The sequence below is a fragment of the Macaca thibetana genome, chromosome 16 (assembly GCF_024542745.1).
Source record: "Macaca thibetana thibetana isolate TM-01 chromosome 16, ASM2454274v1, whole genome shotgun sequence".
In the NCBI taxonomy this organism is placed as follows: Eukaryota; Metazoa; Chordata; class Mammalia; order Primates; family Cercopithecidae; genus Macaca; species Macaca thibetana.
This window is the reverse complement of record NC_065593.1, coordinates 15,968,450-15,990,100: the sequence shown is the minus strand read 5'-3', so window position 1 is coordinate 15,990,100 and position 21,651 is coordinate 15,968,450. Positions and strand designations below refer to the sequence as shown.

Sequence of the window (21,651 nt, the reverse complement as noted above, 5' to 3'; positions counted from 1 at the left end):
CCTTAAAATTTAACCAGTTGTCCCAATAAGTCCTTGATTATTTTTTAGTGGTGGTTTTCCTTTTTATATTTTCTATATTTTGATCCAGGAACCAATCAAGGATCACATAATTTCATCTTGTTGTCATGTCGCCTTAGTCACTTTTCATCTAGAACAGGCTCCCACTCTTTTTTTATTTTTAAGAATCCAGGCCGATTGCTTTGTTTTTAGGCCAGCTGTCTTGTAGAATTCATTTGTCTGATTATCTCCTTGTGATGTGATTCAGGTTAGACATCTTGGCACGAATACTGTGTAGATGAAATGGTTCAATGGGAGGTTCCTAACATCATGAGGCACGTTAATGATGAGTGCTTCCGTTACTGAGGATGTTAAATTTGATCACTTGCTTAAGGTGGGGACAAAATAGTTCCAGAATGACTATATCAACATTGCTACCAACAGCAAATCTACTAAGGTCAACATTTCTTTATAGTTCTTTCTGCCCGTAGACTGTATCTCAGATAAGGGTTTACAGTTTAAGTACTCTGTTCAAATGTTAGTTGTTCTCTCTGTGGTTGTATTAGGAATTTGACATATAGTTAGCTCCATTTGTTTCTCTTTATGTTACATTTTCATATTTGATTTTTCTTTTTTGATTTATGTTTTGAATATGCAATATGGTTCATAATCAAAAGTATAAAAATAAATACTCCATTTCCATTCCCTATCCTTTTCACCCCATTTCCACCCACTCTCATACGTAATCATTTGAATTTATTTTTGGCTTATCTTTCTGTTTTTCTCTTTACAAAAACAAGCAAATATATACATATTGTTTTTTCTCTTCTTTCATATCCACAAGGTGGTGGGATGCTAATATTTTGTTGTAAATGGGTTGAAAGTGATCATAAAGCACAGTGGATTCTAGTCTGAAGACAGTAAGAGCCAGTGGGATTTAGCCAGAGCATATGCATGGCCTTGACTGCCTGTCTCTAGCCTGTTTGTCCTTCAGGATGCAGCTCAGTCATCACCTCCTCTGGGAAGTGTTCGTTAACTCTTTCCCCAATTTCCTGCCCCAAATTAGGTACCCCTTTGGCCTTTTATCACTGCAGTACCGAATCTCTGTCATAGCAGTTAATGGTATTGTAGTTTTTGGTTTACTTGTCTTTCTCCTCTATTGGACAAAGTCTTTGTCTTTTACCTCTGTATTTCCTTTGGGCAGCAAAACACGTGGCATAGAGTAGTAGCTGCAAAATAAATGTTGTATGAGAGCATAATCTACATGTATGTGTGCCCTTAAGGTAAGTGACCTGGCATTACAGAGTAGCAGGAGCCACATGCTTTCCGAGAGCTTTGTCTTATACTCGGATTTGCTGGGGTAACTTTTATATTGATGCAAATAATATGAAATACCTAAAATTGTTTTATACAGCAACAAGCAGAAGTGGGAGTGTGTCCGATTTTAAGAATAAGCTTCTCTGGCCGGGCGCGGTGGCTCACGCCTGTAATCCCAGCACTTTGGGAGGCTGAGGTGGGTGGATCACGAGGTCAGGAGATCGAGACCAGCCTGGCCAACATGGTTAAACCCCATCTCTACTAAAAATAAAAAAAAATTAGCTGGGCGTGGTGGTGCATGCCTCTAATTCCAGCTACTTGGGAGGCTGAGGCAGGAGAATTGCTTGAACAAGGACTCGGGAGGTGGAGGTTGCAGTGAGCTGAGATCACGCCACTGCATTCCAGCCTGGGCTACAGAGGGAGACTCTGTTTCAAAAAAATAAAATAAAATAAAGAATAAGCTTCTCCAGTGCTCTGTGATTCCCAAGCTTAGATCCTCTTGACGACTTCCAGTATCTGGGCCTGCTGGGCCATTCACAGTGATCCTGAGCCTGAACAGATGTACACATGACGGGAAATGAAGACGCTGCTTGGCTTCTCCCTCCTTTCTGCTGAGTGCATGCCATGAGAAAAGAGGCGTTGTCTTAGAGCACATGCTCCGTCTGACACGGGGCTTGATGGTGTCAGCCACTTCCGTTGAACTAGAGATCCTGGTCCTTCTGTAGTACAGGGACATGGAGGGAAAATATTATTATTAATTAATTTTTTTTTCGAGATGGAGTCTCGCTTTGTCGCCCAGGCTGGAGTGCAATGGCGCAATCTCGGCTCACTGCACCCTCTGCCTCCTGGGTTCAAGCGATTCTCCTGCCTCAGCCAATCCCTAGTTGCTCGGATTACAGGCACACGCCACTACGCCCAGCTAATTTTTTGTATTTTAGTCGAGACGGAGTTTCACTGTTTTGCCCAGGCTGGTCTCAAACTTGTGACCTCAGGCAATCCACCCACCTCAGCCTCCCAAAGTGCTGGGATTGCAGGTGTGAGCCACCGCGCCCAACCAGAAGATAGTATTTTTAAGCGGTTTGTAGGAACAATGGAGAATGAGCCTCAGATACTTGCTGCTTTGCGTGTCCTCTTGTGGAATATGTGCTGTAAATCAGAAAATCTCTGCACTGCCTTTTCTAAGTCTAGCAGAACTTCACCATACCCCGTCCATCCTCAGCACTCCTTTAGTTTGGTCTTGTTTTTCTCTGGTGTAGCTATTACCAGACCAGATCTACCTTTCTGGCTGTGATTAGTGTCTCCTTCTATTTTAGGCAGTGCTGATGCAGTCACGGGAACAGGTTTCAGAAGAGCTGGTGAGGTTACAGAAAGATAATGACAGTCTCCAGGGAAAGCACAGCTTGCATGTGTCACTACAGCAAGCCGAAGACTTCATCCTCCCAGACACTACAGAGGTAACTTAACTTTCCACATGATCAAAAATGTCAAGTACATTTTCGGAATTGGCTGTATGTTCTTTATGTAAACAGCTTTATTCAGATACAATTCACATGGCGATCCAGCCGTTTCAAGTGTACCGTTCAGTGGTTTTTGCTGTACTCACAGATGTGATGTGTGCGACCATCATCACAATCCATTTTAGAACATTTTCATCACCTCAGAAAGTAACTCCTTGTGACCCAAGTACACCAGCTAAAAACAAACACAAACACACACACAAAAGAGAAAGTAACACTTCACCCTTTAGCTACCATCCTTATTCCTCCTCCTCCCCTAACCTTAAGCAACTGCTCATCTACTTTCTGCCTCTATAGATTTCCCTATTCTGGACTTTCCTATGAATAGAATCATACAATATGTGGTCTTTTGTGTACATCTTCTTCACGTAGCCTAATGTTTTCAAGATGTGTAAGTTATTTTTGTGGGACCATATTGAGAGTGTGCCAGAAATTAAATGTTTGAAGAGGTCACCATGCTGGCTGCTTATGATGTTTGTTTTTGTATCTGGTACTTGAAAGGTTATACCACACTCACCATCATTCTGTCCATAAAGATGACACTTGTGTTTCTTTTTGAGACAGATATTATCTGTCACCCAGGCTGGAGTGCAATGGCATGATCTCTGCTCACTGCAACCTCTGCCTCACGGGTTTAAACGATTCTCCTGCCTCAGCCTCCCCAGTAGCTGGGATAACAAGCGCCCACCACCACGCCTGGCTAATTTTTTGCATTTATAGTATAGACGGGGTTTCACCATGTTTGCCAGCCTGGTCTTGAGCTCCTGACCTCAAGTGAGCCACCATGCCCGGCCAGAGATGACACTTTTGGTCACTTACATTCTTCTGTGGTTGGGTAAACCTGGGCTACAAAACCGATTTCCCAGAGACATTCATAATTGTCTCCTGAACTTTATCCAAGCTTTATTTTTAATTTTTATTTTTTGAGACAGAGTTTCATTCTGTCGCCCAGGCTGAAGTGCAATGGTGCAATCTTGGCTCACAGAAACCTCTGCTTACTGGGTTCAAGTGATTCTCCTGCCTCAGCCTCCCGAGTAGCTGGGATTACAGGCATGTGCCAGCACGCTGGGCTAATTTGTTTTTGTATTTTTATTTTTTATTTATTTTTTGAGAGGGAGTCTCGCTCTGTCACCCAGGCTGGAGTGCAGTGGAGCAACCTAGGCTCACTGCAACCTCCGTCTCCCGGGTTCAAGTGATTCTCCTGCCTCAGCCTCCCAAGTACTGGCACAACAGGCGCGTGCCACTGTGCCCAGCTAATTTTTAAAAATATTTTTTAGTAGAGATGGGGTTTCACCATATTGGCTAGGCTGGTCTTGAACTCCTGACCTCGTGATCTGCCCATCTTGGCCTCCCAATGTGCTGGGATTACAGGGCATGAGCCACCATGCCCGGCCTTTTTTTGTATTTTTAGTAGAGATGGCGTTTTGCCATGTCGGCCAGGCTGGTCTCGAACTCCTGATCTCAAGTGATCCGCCTGCCTGGGTCTCTCAAAGTGCTGGGATTGCAGGTGTGAGCCACTGCCTGCTAGTCTAGATTTTAAAATGTTCCAGGAATCCAGGCCGGGCACAGTGACACTTGCCTGTAATCCCAGCACACTGGGAGGTTGAAGTGGGAGTTTTGCTTGAGCCCAGGAGTTTGAGACCAACCTGGGCAACATAGTGAGACCGTGTCTCTACAAAAAATAAGAAAATTAGCTGGGCACAGTGGCATGCATGTGCCTATAATCCTAGCTACTTGGGAGGCTGAGGCAGGAGGATGGTTTGAGCCCAGGAATTTCAGTCTGTGGTGAGATAGGATTATGCCATTGCACTCCGTACTCCAGTCTGGGTGACAGAGGAAGATCCTGCCTCAAGAAAAAAAAAGGTCGAAGAATCCTTGAAGAATGTAGTCAGTGTGTAAGCCTTGATTCTTGGACCTGCCTCAGTAATAAATCTTAAGAAATTTTAAAAACTGTTGTTTTATATATATTATCTGAAAATCCCGTTTTTACTTTAGAGTTGCTTTAGGATATAATTGAAAGGCTTTCTAAAAGAAGACAGAACTAAAATTTAGGAAGAAAAACAAAACAAATTATGTACTGAATTTATTACAGAAAAACAGCTTACCACCTTCGAAAGCCATCTTTGCCATTATTTGCCTCTGGCCTAAGGTAGTACTTTGCCTGTGGTAGATGTTCAGTACATGTTTGAATGAATGAATAAGTAAGTAAGTAAACCTTATCCTCTTGGTTCACACTTGCTACTGAGTGGGAACTTGCTACTGAGTTTTGTCTTCATTTCCTAACGCCTCACAAATTTCTGCAAGTAATAGTAGAGGAGTCTAAGGTATTATTTCGATTGAATGGCATATTGTAAGTCACTTAACCTTTTTATTTTTCTGCTTATGAAACAGTTTTGAGGGAAGAGTATGTGGCTCAGAAGATACGACTTGGCCAGAAATGTCTTTTCTATAATATAATGAATGTTAACCTGACATGGCACCTGCCCTGAAGCTCTAAGTGGCTTAATGGTCAAAGTCTTAATTTTTGAACCATTAAAACAGCATCTGAGATTCTGGTTATAGAAAATCTTTAGCTTCTTTATTTCTTTTCACTCTCACAAACGCAATAATCATTTGTTTCTCGAATCCAGGCACTGCGGGAGATGGTATTAAAGTATCGCGAGGACATCATTAACGTGCGGACGGCAGCAGACCACGTAGAAGAAAAGCTGAAGGCCGAGATACTTTTCCTAAAGGAGCAGATCCAAGCAGAACAGTGTTTGAAAGAAAATCTTGAAGAAACTCTGCAGCTAGAAATAGAAAACTGCAAGGAGGAAATAGGTGAAGATGAAAGTGATGCAGTTTAGAGTCACTAAAGAAAACTTCAATAAAGAAGTAACATGTGGCCGTGGAGTCTGGAACACAGAAAAGCATAGGAAAAAATTTCGTACAGACTCAGTCCATTTTTTATAGATATTCTGATATATTCAGATTCTGAATATATATTCTGATATATTCAAATAATCAGAAATTCTGGTTATTTTAAAAACTTGTCTTTTTTTTTTGAGTTGGAGTTTCACTCTTGTTGCCCAGGCTGGAGTGCAGTGGTGAGATCTTGGCTCACTGCAACCTCTGCCTCCTGGGTTCAGGCAGTTCTGCATTCTGCTGTATCAGTATCCCAAGTAGCTGGGATTACAGGCGTGCACCACCACACCCAGCTAGTTTTGTATTTTTAGTAGAGACGGGTTTCTGCATGTTGGTTAAGCTGGTCTCGAACTCCCGATCTCAGGTGATCCGCCTGCCTTGGCCTTGCAAAGTGCTGGGATTACAGTTGTGAGCCACTGCCCCTGGCCAAAAACTCATCTTTTTAGGAGTTCTATGGCCTCTTTGGCAATTATTCATAGATAGGATTCTCAGTACTTGAACCCAGACCCAGGGGAACGTGATTCGATGGGTGGCGTTTCCCTGCAGAGACGTGATACGTGATCTAGAAGTAGTTTATGACACCATGTCCGTTTGCATAGATCCTGCTTTTCCCTTCGCTGAATATGCTGATTGCTTGGTGATAATTTTGAGACAGCCCCCCAGAACCCATGTTCAGCATATATTTGAATCCTCTGGGGGTGTTCTAAAATTTTAAAGAAAAAAATGTTCATGCAAAATAATAGATGAATGCTAATACGTCTCATTTTTTTTTCCTTCTAGCTTCCATTTCTAGCCTAAAAGCTGAATTAGAAAGAATAAAAGTAGAAAAAGGACAGGTAAGTCGTGAGTTTCAAATTAATTCTGTCAGCAACCGGTGGTTATTTATTGACTCCTACTATGGTAGACCCAACGAATAAAAAATAGTTAAGGCATGGGACCTGCCTTAAGGAACTTCTGTCTTGCGGGAAGAAAACCATGGGGGTAAGGGTGTGATGGTGACTTACTGAGAGTGCCCTGTGTGTCAGGCTGTGTAGAACTGGAGGAGGTAAGGCTAAGCTGTGACTGTGGCTTGGAGTTTCCAGTGTAGGGAGAAGATAGGCCAGGCATGGTCATAACATGTTATATGCTTAGAGGTACAGTAGAAATATGTATAAAAATGTTACAAACAAGAGATGATGTTTTCTAGCTGGCTTAGTCCTCTTAGACATCATCAGTACCTTTCATAGTAACCCCATTCAACTTCCTGACCTCACTGTTCCTTGATTTAGAGATTTTCACCTCCACCCTGCTCTCCCTTCTCACACACTGGGCTGCACTTTGCCCAACTGTGACATCTCACTGCAGCCTTAAATTCCTTGACCAGAATCTGCCATCCTTCCAGCTCTTCATCCTGCAGGCCTCTCCATCGGAGTACCTCATTCAGACCTCCACTTCTCTGAACTTCCCCTTTTATCCTGGTTTTAGCAGCTTCATGGCTTGCTTGCTTTCCCCTAGGTCGCATCTTACTGGCCTGCCTCTTCCCCTCATCTCCCACCACACCTGCCCCTACGGTCTTTCACTCCTTGTCCTGCTGCTGCCCTCACCTGACCACTGCCCAACCCTGGACTAGTCCTGCTGTCCCTAGCTGCTGATGCCACCAGACTTGGTGACACTGCCTGCTCGTGCTGCCAGATGGGCCTCCAGTGCTCCTCATGCAGCCTGCCATGTGTTCTAAGTTGCGTCTCCTCCATTCCTCACAGTGGCAGTTTCAGAGTCATCTCACCTCAGCCTCCTCACTCTCAGCAGATGCTGGCCTCACTCCTCAGGCATCAGGCAGGGCCACCTTCAGCTCCTGGGCTCCTCAATTACAGGTTCTCCTTTTATTCCCAGCCTTCTCTTTTCCTTCAGAGAAAATGATGGCCTGCTTCTGAGCACAGTGTGTCACTGCATAGGTGCTTTGAATGTCTCCGGACTTCTCCAGACGTCCCCACACCGTGCTGGGCCTTGAACTTCTACCTCTGGACTGGTCTTTTCCATTATGCATGAACAGGCCCAGGTGTCTCCCATTCAGAAGGAAAAAGTCTTTGGATTGCACTCCTCTCTCAGGCTACCAATCTTTCTTCTTGCTTCTGTTGCCACAGTCTTGATCATGTCCACTGCCAGACTTCCCAGCCACCCCTCCACCCGCTGCAGTCTGCCTCCTGCTTCCACTTTGCTTCTGAGATTGCACGAGCAGAAATTACCAGCGCTTGAAATACATCTCATCCTTTCCATTCCAGCTGCCACTCTTTGAGTTCAGACTTCACTCTCACCTGGCTTATTTTAACAGCCTAACTTACTTCCCTGCCTCCAAAATTTGTCCCTAATTCATTTCCATATTGAAATCAAGGTGATACTTAAACATTATACTTGTTCGCATCTCAGTCTAGTGGAGAGCCCTCCAGTGGTTTCCTTTATTTACAGGATCAAGTCCGTATCCTTAGCCCAGCCAGAGCTCTCCTGCCTCACACTACCTCTCCGCCTCAGTGCCTGTGGCTCCCAATGTGCCATGCTATAGGCCAGCTGAACATGCCACCGTTCCTGCATGTGTTTTTAATGCGTGCCGTCCATTCCCTCTTACTGGAGTATCTCTCTCCATCCTCTCCCCTTGTCACCTTTGTCTTTGCCCTGTAAAAATGTAGGAGTCAAATGTCATCTCCTCTAGGAAATCCTTTGTAACTTTTCTGGCAGAATTAAATGCTGCTTCCTTCATGCTTCCCACGTCTGTTTCCCCTGGTTTCTTCATTTTGAGGCCTTAGAATACAGTAGGTGCCTAATAATGGTTAATGAAAGAATAGTCCAGGAAGAATACAGAGGGGATCCACAGAGCTGAAAGGGTGAGAGTATTCCCAGTGTAGCCTGAGTGTCTTGGTGTAATTCTCCGGGCTCTAGGCTCTTTTAGGCAGTGCACTGCGGGCCTGAGGGAGTTTCTGTCTCAGCTTTTTCTGTTTTCACAGTTGGAGTCCACATTAAGAGAGAAGTCTCAACAGCTTGAGAGTCTTCAGGAAATGAAGATCAGTTTGGAAGAGCAGTTAAAAAAAGAGACTGCTGCTAAGGTAGTATTTTCATTGGTCATTTAATTTTAAAAAGTAGGGCTAAGAAGGTAGGATCCCATCTTGCATGTTAAGAAAAAATATTGGTGCTTTGAAGTGTCACCTTTTAAAAAGTTGGCAAGACTGACAGCTTGTGAAAAGAAAAAAATTAAACGAATTGATCTATTCCAGCTGGGTTAAATCTTTTCTGCCAGGTCCGGAGGCCTGTGTCATGGGCTAGCTTCCGATAGTAGGTAGGCAATCAGGGCCATTGACCAAGCCTGGGCACTGCCCAGTTAGAAGCAGCTTTGAAAATGTCATTCCATCTGACTGATGTATCAAATCCTAAGAGAGATGGCATCAAACCAGGTTTGCCGCCTACATTTTGATGAGTTCCATTAGAATAAACGTGCATGTTGTGGGGGTAGTGAGCTGAGGGGTCAGACCTTAAAGCAGACAGTGTTGTTGAACTGCTTGTTTTTAGAGGCTCCCACACATCCTGCTGAAGTTTTCTGTGAGAGAGATTGGGGATAGCTGGGGCTGCCTGGGGCGTAGTCACTAAGTTTCCTGGTGGGTGCTTGACTGTGGATGTTGTTAGAGGAAATCCTGTATGCATCCCTGTCGCTGTGACAGATTCTGATCTCAGCAACTGTTTTGATGATTGATTATTGTCACTGTCACCAGCTGCTGGGGGTGGGGAAGGGCAGCACTTTAATCCATTTCTTCCTCTGGCTTTTCACACCCAGTTCATCTTAGGACCTACAGCAAACAGTCCAGATGGCTTGCACACTTGCCCTATAGATAAAGAGATTGGTCGTGTATAGGAGGATGATGGATATCCACCCACCTTGCTGCCCTAGTAGTTGGTAACTACAAGTTACTAGATTTCCTAAGTAATTTGGCCCTTTGGCATTAATCTTCATTCAAAACTTGTATTTTTTAGGCTACCGTTGAACAACTAATGTTTGAAGAGAAGAACAAAGCTCAGAGATTACAGACAGAATTAGATGTCAGTGAGCAAGTCCAGAGAGATTTTGTGAAGCTTTCACAGACCCTTCAGGTGAGGCGTTTGGGGAACCACATACAGAGCACGAAGGCAGTTTTGGGGGACAGAACCTTGCCAATCCCTGACTTGACCACTGGCAGTAGCTAGAGGTTTAGAGACTGGCTGCTCCTACCTTCACCCCAAATGTCTGCCTCATCATTCAGGCCAGAAACCTGGTGTGTTCTTCACACTTGGCCCATTTTTCTTTTTCTCTATACTTTGCCAATTTTGCCTCCTTATGAGTAAAGTATAAACTCCTTAGCATACCATGTAAGACTCTTCCCAACCAGGCCTACCCCTGTATTTTGCTCATCTCTCTGCCTTGTTTTACATTCTCATGTTTAACTGCTTGTGGTTCCTCGCCCACAGTGTGGTCTTCCGTCTGGTAAGCATCCTCCTCTCATCCCCTCCTGACTCCTTTCTTTCAAGGCTCAGCGTAGGTTTATCCATTCCATGGAGCCTTTCTAGGTCCCTGAGCTGGGCTTAAGTGCCCCCTCCCTCTGCCGTGCTCCCTTGGGCACTCCATGAATGCCTGTAATGACAAAATGACATTTAGAATATTGTGCTAAAACTAAGTTTTTTTTCCCAATGGAACTTCAGATTCTTTTTTTTTTTTTTTTTTTTTGAGCAGAGTCTTGCTCTGTCACTCAGGCTGGAGTGCAGTAGCTCACTGCAGCCTCTGCCTCTTGGGTTCCAGTGATTCTCCTGCCTCAGCCTCCTGGGTAGCTGGGATTACAGGCACACACTACCACACCCAGCTAATTTATGTATTTTTAGTAGAGGCGGGGTTTCACCATGTTGGTCAGGCTGGTCTCAAACTCCTGACCTCAGGTGATCCACCCGCCTCAGCCTTCCAAAGTGCTGGGATCACAGGCGTGAGCTGCCGCACCCAGCCTGGAACTGTGGATTCTTCAGGGTCCGGAGTCAGGTTTCATTTGTCTCCATAATCCCAACACATTACACTTTAAAATCCTAGTCTGGGCCAGGCATGGTGGCTCACGCCTGTAATCCCAGCACTTTGGGAGGCTGAGGTGGGTGGATCACCTGAGGTCAGGAGTTCGAGATCAGACTGACCAATATGGTGAAACCTCATCTCTACTAAAAATACAAAAATTAGCCGCGCATGGTAGTGGGTGCTTGTAATCCCAGCTACTCGGGAGGCTGAGACAGGAGAATTGCTTGAACCCAGGAGGTGGAGGTTGTAGTGAGCCGAGATCACACCATTGCACTCTGGCCTGGGTGACGAGCGAAACTGTCTCAAAAAAAAAAAAAAAAAAAAAAAAAAAAAAAAAAAAAAAAAAAAAAAAAAATCCCAGTCTGTTACGCAATAGCTTTGGGGAATTATTTTAAAAATTTTAATTGTTCTTGTTGTCTCCCTTTGAAGTGACTGCTACTCTGGTGAGTTAATCTGCTGCATCTCAGCTAAACCAGTCACAGTTCAGAAAATCTAGGCAGGAGCCACCTGTACTTACCTCACCATTGTTTCTCCAGGTGCAGTTAGAGCGGATCCGGCAAGCAGACTCCTTGGAGAGAATCCGGGCAATTCTGAATGATACTAAACTGACAGACATTAACCAGCTTCCTGAGACATGACACCCTGATGGCAGGATTCTAGCCTGCACTTTGGGTTTTTAACTCATCTTTAGAGCAACATTAATTATTATTTAACTCTTAACTGAAGAAAGAGAAGTCACAACAAAAGGAAGACTGGAGAAATGCTTACTTCTAGAGGGAGAAGACTGTGCGGCACAGGAAACAGCAAACGGGCTGATCTGCAGCCCAGAGACCTTCAAATGCGAACACTGATAACGCCAGGCTTGATTCCAACAGGCGTGGGATCAGATTCGGTGATGGAAAAAGTGCTGTTTCCTTGCCTGCTTTCTCCAATATAGATTTTTGGAACACATTTCCCTACCCTAAAGCGACATCCCAGTAGTGTTTGGAATTTTCTGTTCATAGATATTGGAAGAGAATTTGCTTTATCTGTTGTCTAGAGCTCATCAGTAACAGTATTCAGTTAGCAGACAGAAGTGTAGTATGCTGTATGAATATTTTATATTAAAATATGAAGGTTTGGAGCAGGCCATTGGCTACTGACTGTATTTCCCTCACTCAGTACATTTTTGTTTCCCTTTTACCATTTTATCTTGCTTTGGAGGACCTTAAATGCTACTGAAACTTACCTGAGAACCATAGGACTGTGGCAAACAAAACCAATTCAGGAAGTGAATTAATGATGAGGATCTGAAAACTTGGCTAGGGCTATATATACTGGAAGCTGAAGGTTAAAGGAAAAGCACAAGAAACTTGGGAAGCACTTTTTCTGCATACTTAGATGATCTTCATGGGCCCACAGGTACCAGGATAAAGCCGAACTGGTACCATCTACTCTTTTGAAGTGTTTTAGTCTAGTATTGGATCAGTGAAAAACATTAATAAAACAAGCTTTGTCTGAGAACCTCTAGTATACATTTATAAATCTGCTTATTTTTCAACTTGGATCATTAGGCTTACATACTACTTGTTTCAAATGTGTCAAATACAAAAATGGTAACTAGGTTGACAGATATTTTGTATTTTTCTTTTAAGTCCAGACCTGGAATGTAAGGGACAATGCTTATGGAGAGCCAGTTAGAATACTGATCAGTCTGGAAATCTGCCTTGCCATTTTACAAGCATTAGATTCCTTTCCTGTGTGAAGAAAGCCTCTGTGAAACAGGTCTTTGCCATAACTTTATGAAGTGCTACAGAAAGCACAAAGGATTGATTCACGTTCACCAATACCTGCTGAGAGTACTGTCCCAGGAAGATCCACTGGATGGATCATCATCCAGGAGGTTCAAAAGTAAAATGGTTTTCAAATCATTTTTGAGATTGGTTGCATAACAGTAAGGTACCTGAAAGAAGGCTTCTGGGAGTTAGTGAACTAGGTAGATTGTTTTGTTCACATAAAGCCACCATCAACTTAAAGTGAATTGTCTGTTATAAATGAGGTCACTATGGACTTGCCCTAAAGATCTTTACTCCTGTACGTCTGTCTTCCATAGGACAAATGATAAGTACTACATACCTCATCTCTTGGGTTATTATTGTAGTCTTGCATTCATGATTATGAATTTAAAAATAAATATTAATTATGGAAATAGTACTAAAGGCTTGCCGCGCATGAAACATTATTTAAATTGGTTTGAAGTCCCTTTATAAAGAGTGCTATATGGTTTAGATAAAGGAAACATATAACTATTGAGTTACAGGGGATTTTATTATAAAATGCAATCAATTTAAATTACGTAGGTTTAAGACTAGTCCCTTGGATAAGCCCCAAGCGAATTTGTCTTCAGATTATTAAAATTAGTGCTGCAAATCAGGGTGGGCAGTTCACAGCCTTTCTGAACTGACTGAACTAGAGCTTGCAGTGAAGTGTTCTGCTGAGACTGAGCACCTTACAGATATTTTTCCCCAGAAGACAGTACTGGGTAATAAAATCATCACAATTAGGGAATGGTTAGTGGTCTCTACTGTGACAAATGCAAACTGCTGGAATTCACTTTATGGAGGAAAATACTGTAGAAAAACCCAAACTGAGACTCTAAGTTTTGTTTAACAATGTGCTTCTGGTATGCAACAAACTACTGTGTCACTGTCCAGGTAGGAAACAATTCTTTCCACTGGGTTTTCAGCGTAAATGGGAACTGATTTAGAAGGTGAAAGAAAAGATCAGTTGGGTTTCTTGAGTGTTCCTGTGCTTATATTCAGTCTGTGCACACATGTTCTCATGCATGTCTAACCTGATTTACCTCTTACCTGTAACCTACCTTATCATGTGGCTTTTAATTGGCAGTCAGCCATTTCTAAGCAGGTATAGTACTACCTTTCAGAACTCACATTGGCAAGTATAAAAAGATGAGTTAAGGCGAAGTGAGGACAAAATCACATTCTGCATACTAACCTATTTCTTTTTCTCTCCCTTTAAGGTGCTAAACCTGCACCTCATGTCCACTCAGTAACAAGTGTTAGGACGTAGAGCACAGCCTCACTCAGCTCTGGAAGGTAATACAGCCTGTGAGGAAGTGAGCCAGCAGTGGCCTTTGCAATTGTGGATCTTGAGCTCTGCTCTCAGCAGATTTCAGGTGTAACCATTTGTTAACTGTACTGAAGGTGTGTCCTTAAGAAGAAAGTGTTCACATTAAAAAAGCTGCTGCCGAGTACACTGTGTGGTCTTTTCCTTTGAATCCTAGGTTCTGTCCCTCTCAGAGTCATGTTTCTGGTGCTGCTACTTTAAAACACAGCTCACAGGAATGCCTTGCTCAGATACAGAGACCACTCAACAGGCTCAGGGAGGTTCTGGCCGTGTGCAGTGTGAAATAACCCTGACTCCTTGCTGAACACAACTGTAGGCTTGAGTTATAAAGCACAATCCAAATTTTAAATAAAAACATTTATTCAATAATTATAAAACAAAATATTTAAAAAGATGAACAACCACACCAAAGGTCATCCAAAATGCCTTTTTATAAATTAGATAATGCTACCTGTTTTACAATATGGGTTTAAGCCTTCAGTGGTGTTCACTTCAGGTGTGAGTCAGCTCCTGGTGGTGTCAGAAGTTTACATGATTGCGGATATCATTGATTTGCTTCACCATTTCCCTTATGTGTTCACCCCTGTAAAATTGTAAAGTCACTCACTTTTGGAAATATAATAAACCATTTATATGGATTCTTAAGAATTAAACTGGTAATGTCGAAATATCTAAGAACTGCTTTGCTAAAATTAACAGCTGAAGGTTTCAGATGGATAGCAATAGTGTTCACTGTTCATTTAAGGTGGCAAATGGTGCAAGTACTGGAAATACTTTTGAACATAATTACTGTAAAATACGTTTGGCCACACAACAAAATCATGTTACTAGAAGGTCATCACTTTCAATCCTCCCACCATAGTCATTTCTTAAGCCCCTATGTATCATGTGGCTCTCGTCCCAGTAATTACTTGACAAGCAAATACCAAGATCCAGGTTTCTATTAAGACAGGTTGACTGGGGCATACTGTAAAGGAAAAACTATCTCACAGTAATAGCTGACTGGAAGTATTTACTTACTCCTCCTTCAGGATGGACTGAATGCACTTCCGCTGGTAGGCACTGAGAGTAATGGTGGGTTTTTGAAGACTCAACACCTTCTCCATCTTTCGCTGCTGATAGTCCTTTTTCATAGTAACCTTAAGTATCAAAATAGATATTTTGGCAGTGGTTTGCCACACATTTTATCTATTTGAATCTGTTCTTTTTACATTTTTGTAAAATTTTCTGTAGAATAAGTGCTTTAAGAAAAATTACTAAATTTAGCTAGTTTGGATCTATTCCTACCTGTTTGATGGCATTGCCCAAATGTCGAAGTTGATCAGGTATCAGCTGTAATTCTTTCTTCATGTCTCGCTCACTATCAGAGAGAACTGGGAGCTCAGAGTGAAAACTGTGAAGTACTTTTTTCATCCTTTAGAAAAGGCAAGCAAACATCTCAAGTTAAGGTCTCTGCTAATTAGGAGAAACATAATCACAAGCTCATAATTCATGAATCTGGTGTCTCTGAAGTAGGCCCCATAAGAAGTGTTAGGGGAGAGCCTCATGTTTTCCCCAACATATTCTTCAGAGGAGAGGTAGGGGGCTCAGTTCAATTTTGTAGGTATGTAAGCACCTGCCAATGCCCATTTTCTTAAATATCACTGTTAGTACCCGAGTAGGTAACTAAATGTTATACAGCCCACTGACCTGTTCATGATATCCTCTTGTTTTTCTTTAGCTTCCTCATATTTGTCAGCTAAACGCTCAGCCATTTCCCGCAGACTTTTCCTAATGATATAAGAAACAAGAGACTCTTGAGGTCCACACCTTGATGCTGAAACCAATTAATGTGGCTCAGCATCTTAGGGTAAGAATATGGTTCCAGTCCTACTGACCTATTGTTTTCTTCTTGTTTTTGACACTTACCTCTCCTCTCGACAATAATTGAGATCTTCTAGTTGTTTCTTTTTTTGGTCACATAATAATTTGACCCTTCAAGAACAAAAAGGAATAGAGTTTACTCAGAAGCCAGGTCTAGGCTATAACACAGCATCAGTTACCAGCCAGGGATCGATGGTTTGTGAGCACAGGACATCATACCTCCGCTGAATCTCCTCCTTGGCCAAGTCCTGTTTGAGAATGTACTGCTCTCTGAACACCTGGGTGGCTCTGCTGAGGAGCTGAAGGCATTCTTCAGGAGGAGGGGCTAGGTCCTTTTCAGAAGCTCTTAAAAACAAAGTTTCTACCTTTATTTTCCTTAGCTGAGTAAAACAACTGAAAATAGACTCAAGTCACAGGTGCTTTGTAAACTTTTTATATTTTTAATTTATTTCTTTGAAATGGAGTCTCGCTCTGTCACCCAGGCTGGAGTGCAGTGGTGCTATCTCGGCTCACAGCAACCTCTGCCTCCCAGGTTCAAGCGATTCTCCTGCCTCAGCCTCCCGAGTAGCTGGGATTACAGGTGTCCACCACCCCACCTGGCTAATTATTGCATTTTTAGTAGAGATGGGGTTTCACCGTGTTGGCTACGCTGGTCTTCAACTCCTGACCTCAGGTGATCTGCCTGCCTCGGCCTCCCAAAGTGCTGGGATTACAGCTGTGAGCCACCGTACCCGGCCTAACTTCTTTTGAGACAAAGTCTTGCTCTGTTGCCCAGGCTGGAGTGCAGTGGTGTGATCTCGGCTCACTGCAACCTCTGCCTCCCAGGTTCAAGTTATTCTCCTGCCTCAGCCTCCCAAGTAGCTGGGACTACAGGCGCATGCCACCACACCCAGCTAAATTTTTTTTGTATTTTTAGTAGAGATGGGGTTTTGCTGTGTTAGCCAGGATGGTCTCGATCTCCTAACCTCGTGATCCGCCCATCTTGGCCTCCCAAAGTGCTGGGATTACAGGCGTGAGCCACCGCGCCTGGCCCAGCCTAACTTCTTTTTAAACACTTCCTGTTTATCATTCTCAGGTTCCCCCCTGTTCCCCATTCACTAGCTGATTAAATATATCCAGTTTCTTCCAAATCCATCACAGTAAAAAGTGTACAAAACAGATGAGGACAGAAAGGATGCACAGTAATTATGAAGACAGAAGAGAACCCATTCATAAAACCGCTATGCCCAAGGTTGCATACTTCAAAAATGCTGGATTGGCAACACTACGTTGCAAAATGCTTCTAATATGCTTTTCAAAGGAATCTGGGGTTTCAGCCAGAACACGGAGGGGAGACTCTGCCACTTCAACATCTTCTCGAGTACAAAGAAGGGGAGGAGACGCTGGATGGACTGTACTTCTGCAAAATAGAGAAGTAAATTGAATTCTACCATGGAGTGATTTACTGTATTACAGGAAAGCAGAAACCACATTAATCCAGAACTTTCAGAATATAAAATAAGGTGTTACTTTTGTAAAAGTGCAAGAATGCATGTTTGCCACCTAGAAAAGGTCACTTTGGGAAGCTACACCCTTATTCTCCCAATGCCCCTAATTTGTCAAAGCATTTCTGACTGCCATTTCTGGTTCTTTTCTAAAAGATTAAGGCAGCACAAACACCTAGCATGCATTCTTGGCAAAGGACTTGAGAGCCAGTTTATAAGCCAGAGCCACAAACATAAATTACTTGTTAGGTTTAGAGTTGATCAAAACCAGTATTAAGCCAGGAAACTGCTGTGTATACCACATTGGTTCTATATAATTTGATTTCTTTTTTTTTTTTTTTTTTTTTTTTTGAGACGGAGTCTCGCTCTGTCGCCCAGGCTGGAGTGTAGTGGCCGGATCTCAGCTCACTGCAAGCTCTGCCTCCCGGGTTCACGCCATTCTCCTGCCTCAGCCTCCTGAGTAGCTGGGACTACAGGCGCCCGCCACCTCGCCCGGCTAGTTTTTTTGTATTTTTAGTAGAGACGGGGTTTCACCGTGTTAGCCAGGATGGTCTCGATCTTCTGACCTCGTGATCCACCCGTCTCGGCCTCCCAAAGTGCTGGGACTACAGGCTTGAGCCACGGCGCCCGGCCTATAATTTGATTTCTAAAAACTATTCACTGAAGTGCAAATACTCAAACTTCAGAAAGAGCTTAAAAGATCTCACAAACTTTAGCAGCATGGCAACTGATTTACTCTGAAGGCAACAATTCTAATGTGAATGTTTGGTTGGACATGGTGGCTCACGCCTGTAATCCCAGCATTTTGGGAGGCTGAGGCAGGTGGACCACTTGAGGTCAGGCATTCAAGACCAGCCTGGCCAATGTGGTAAAACCCTGTCTCTACTAAAAATATAAAAATTAGCTGGGCGTGGTGGCACACATCTGTAATCTCAGCTACTTGGGTGGCTGAGGCATGAGAATCGCTTGAACCCAGGAGGTGGAGGTTGCAGTGAGCTGAGAACACATCACTGCACTCTAGCTTGGGTGACAGGGTGAGACCCTGTGTCTCAAAAAAAAAAAAAGAAAAAAAAAGTGAAAGTTCGTCAAATAGCATTACTTTATAGACAACTTGTATTTCAGGGAGCTAGCAGAAATATGATCTGAAAGTATCCAGATAATTGGCTGGGCGCAGTGGCTCACACCTGTAATTCCAGCACTTCGAGAGGCCAAGGTGGGTGGATCACCCGAGGTCAGGAGTTCAAGACCAGCCTGGCCAACACGGCAAACCCTCATCTCTACTCAAAATATAAAAATTAGCTGGGTGTGGTGTGCGCCTGTAATCCCAGCTACTAGGGAGGCTGAGGCAGGAGAATCGCTTGAACCCGGGAGGCACAGGTTGCAGTGAGCTGAGATCATGCCACTGTACTCCAGCTTGGGCAACAGAGCAAGACTCCATCTCAAAAAAAAAAAAAAAAAAGTATCCAGACAATTAATGTTTATTTTTTCTCTTTGGGATTTATATTTATTCTGAAGTAAGCCAGTGTGACTAGGTTTTATTTTACTAAATGTACTGTGGGTGTTTAGGGGTGGGGGTGGTGTCTAGTGTTTGAAGCTCCAGTGACTTTTGTTTTTGGTACTCATATTCCTGCATTTATATAACTCAGAATGATCTTCCAAGGCTGTTGGAAAAGGAAGACAGTGATTATAGCTTACTTGTCTGACTTCCTTAAAGGAGAAGGACTAAGAGTTCAGCTTTTTTTTTTTTTTTTTAAGACACAGGGTCTTGCTCTCACCCAGGCTGGAGTGCAGTGGCATGATCATGGTTCACTGCAGCCTAAAACTCCTGGGCTTAAGCAATCCTCTCACCTGAGTAGCTAGGACTACAGGTGTGCACCACCATGCCTGGCTAATTTTTTTGTTTTTTGTAGAGATGGGGGTCTCACTATTTTGCCCAGGTTGGTCTCGAACTCAGGGCCTCCCAAAGCATTGGGATTACAGGTGTGAACCACAACTGCACCCAGCCTGAGTTCAGCTTTATTCCAGTTTACATATTCTACAATGTCCCTCAGGCTGGCAGAGATGGAGAAATTAAAGAGTATGAGTATGGACTTCTGAGTCAATGAGATCTGCATCTGTATCCCAACTCTATTTTGTTACCTGTGATTTTAGCATTTACTAACCTCTTGATCCCTGCTTCTACTCTTATAAAATGGAAATGACAGAACTGTCCTTACAGGGCTGCCCTGATGATTCCAGGAGGCAGTACAGGCACATGGCTTACTTCTGAGCTTGGCACATGGTCACAGCTTGAGAATTATTACTCATATTGATAATGGAATTTGGTATTCAATTTTAGTATTTTTTTCCCCACACTCTGAAGAAAAGCTCCTGACTCTCAGCGAGGTGCAGGAGATACCAGAAACCATGCCTAAAATGAAACCTTACAGAGATGGCAGGAACAGAAATATCTATCCTTCCAACCCTCAAGTCAGAAGCCAAAGCATAAACCACACTTTTGTATAGCTTCAAGTTGGTTACTGAGTGCATTTTCTCAACTGCAGAATTAGTGAGAGCTGTGCGGAGAATAGAAAATGGACGTACAGTAAAGGCCTGACGAGGCATTCATAGGTACTGGTGACGCAGAGCATCGTGGGGCCCAGAATGTCAGGGACAATCCAAAATCCTCGAATTGGAGCCGGATGCCTGGAAAAACAGTCATAGTTAAGTTACAAAGCAGCAAATGCAATGGAACCAAGAACAAAGACATGACAGGTCATGGCCTTCTCAGGCCTGGGCTGACAGTTGCCTGGGACATCCTGTCAGTACCATAACCTCAAAAGTGGTGGCCTGGAAACCTTTCATACAGCCCTACACTAAAGTCTAGAGCCCATGTCACTAAGTCACTCAGGAATCCCTAACTGTAGAGTGGTGCTGACTGTAATCTCAAAAGTTACACGTTACACTGAAGATCTGTCTGTCTCTCCAACTTGCACATAAGCCCCAGCTATCTAGCCCACTTCTAACAAATTAAGTGCTTACAAACTGTTGAATGAACAGAGCTGCCGAGTCTGTCTCAATGAGGCCTGACGTCAATGTCACAGGAAATCATTTAGCATGCACAGCCTGCATCTCTCTCTCAATCTTCCTTCCCACTTCAGTGAAGACACTGGAAACTGAGACCTCAGATGGGAACTGTCAATCTGCCAACATGCTCTCCAAGCGGCTCCCACGCCCATCCCACCTGCATGCCTACAACACGCAACTGCCCCTGAATGCGGATGTCGCCTCCACTCACACCTTCTGAAAATTGTACCATTAACTGTGTCGTTTCAGAATCTCCCTATTATCTACTTCCCCTCAGCTTGCAAACTCATGTCTCTTCCATTTCAAATACTCCCATTTCAATATAATGTCCAGTTCCCCTTAACTGATTCTTTCTCTCCATCCCTTTAGAACCAGCAGTCGACACACTAGTTCCCCTTCCATAGCTCCCATTTACTTTTTTGGCATCTAGAAGGTTGTAAACTTTTACTTTTTATTATCAGTGTGAAATCTACACATTACTGGGCTATATACTATGTAATCAGTATCCAGGTCAAGAATCAGGACACTGCAGGGGCTTCAGGGCTCCCATGTGACTTTCCCTGGTCATAGCCTTTCACTCCCCAGAGAAGTAGCTACTACTCTGACATTCATAATACCGCGTCTTTGCTTTACAGTTTTCCTATGTATTCATTCCTAGGCAGGAATGTTTAATTTTACCTGTTTCTGAAATTGATATAAATAGGATTTTGGGGTTTTTTGGAGACAGGGTCTCACTCTGTTGCCCAAGGCTGGAGTGCAGTGGTGCGATCACAACTCACTGCAGCCTTGACCTCATGGGCTCAAACAATCCTTCCACCTCAGCCTCCTGAGTAGCTGGGACCACAGGTACATGCTACCACACTGGCTAATTTTTTTTGTTTGTTTGAGATGTAGTCTCACTCTGTTGCCCAGGTTGGAGTGCAGTGGTGCAATCTTGGCTCACTGCAACCTCCACCTCCCAGGTTCAAGTGATTCTCCTGCCTCAGCCTCCTGAGTAGCTGGGATTACAGGCGCCCGTCACTACACCCAGCTAATTTTTTTTGTTTGTATTTTTAGTAGAGACGGGGTTTCAACATGTTGACCAGGCTGGTCTCGAACTCCTGACCTAGTGATTTGCCTGCCTCGGCCTCCCAAAGTGCTGGGATTACAGGCTTGAGCCACCGCGCCTGGCCTCACCTGGCTAATTTTAAAATTTTTTGCAAAGAAAGGGTCTCGCTATGTTGCCCAGGCTGGTCTCAAACTCCTGGCCTCAAGTGATCCTCCTGTCTCACCCCACCAAAGTGCTGGGATTATAGGTGTAAACTACCACGCCCAGCCTACATGGGAT

General features: G+C 43.5%; 3 protein-coding genes and 1 long non-coding RNA gene across 4 annotated transcripts in view; 2 read left to right on the top strand and 2 right to left on the bottom strand.

The window, feature by feature from the left end:
- The window catches only part of RABEP1 (rabaptin, RAB GTPase binding effector protein 1), a 105,920-nt gene extending 91,882 nt beyond the window's left edge, over window positions 1–14,038 (top strand). The window contains exons 13-18 of the mRNA XM_050765280.1: window positions 2,628–2,768; window positions 5,462–5,651; window positions 6,516–6,571; window positions 8,711–8,809; window positions 9,729–9,845; window positions 11,322–14,038. Coding sequence (XP_050621237.1) covers window positions 2,628–2,768; window positions 5,462–5,651; window positions 6,516–6,571; window positions 8,711–8,809; window positions 9,729–9,845; window positions 11,322–11,423 — 705 coding nt within the window. The 3' untranslated portion in view covers window positions 11,424–14,038. The remainder of the gene's footprint in view (window positions 1–2,627; window positions 2,769–5,461; window positions 5,652–6,515; window positions 6,572–8,710; window positions 8,810–9,728; window positions 9,846–11,321) is intronic.
- Window positions 5,392–11,400, bottom strand: LOC126939845 (uncharacterized). The gene is made up of 2 exons (XR_007720467.1): window positions 11,303–11,400; window positions 5,392–9,580 (listed from the first exon to the last, which is right to left on the bottom strand). It is a non-coding gene; the product is annotated as an uncharacterized LOC126939845 (long non-coding RNA).
- Window positions 6,714–21,651, top strand: part of RPAIN (RPA interacting protein) — a 56,000-nt gene continuing 41,062 nt past the window's right edge. Inside the window, exon 1 of the mRNA XM_050765499.1 lies at window positions 6,714–6,717. The gene's annotated coding sequence lies outside the window, so the exon portion shown is untranslated. The remainder of the gene's footprint in view (window positions 6,718–21,651) is intronic.
- The window catches only part of NUP88 (nucleoporin 88), a 34,836-nt gene continuing 27,514 nt past the window's right edge, over window positions 14,330–21,651 (bottom strand). Inside the window, exons 10-17 of the mRNA XM_050765305.1 lie at window positions 19,842–19,943; window positions 17,015–17,173; window positions 15,994–16,119; window positions 15,820–15,885; window positions 15,601–15,681; window positions 15,199–15,325; window positions 14,932–15,050; window positions 14,330–14,494 (exon numbers count right to left, since the gene is read on the bottom strand). Coding sequence (XP_050621262.1) covers window positions 14,431–14,494; window positions 14,932–15,050; window positions 15,199–15,325; window positions 15,601–15,681; window positions 15,820–15,885; window positions 15,994–16,119; window positions 17,015–17,173; window positions 19,842–19,943 — 844 coding nt within the window. The 3' untranslated portion in view covers window positions 14,330–14,430. The remainder of the gene's footprint in view (window positions 14,495–14,931; window positions 15,051–15,198; window positions 15,326–15,600; window positions 15,682–15,819; window positions 15,886–15,993; window positions 16,120–17,014; window positions 17,174–19,841; window positions 19,944–21,651) is intronic.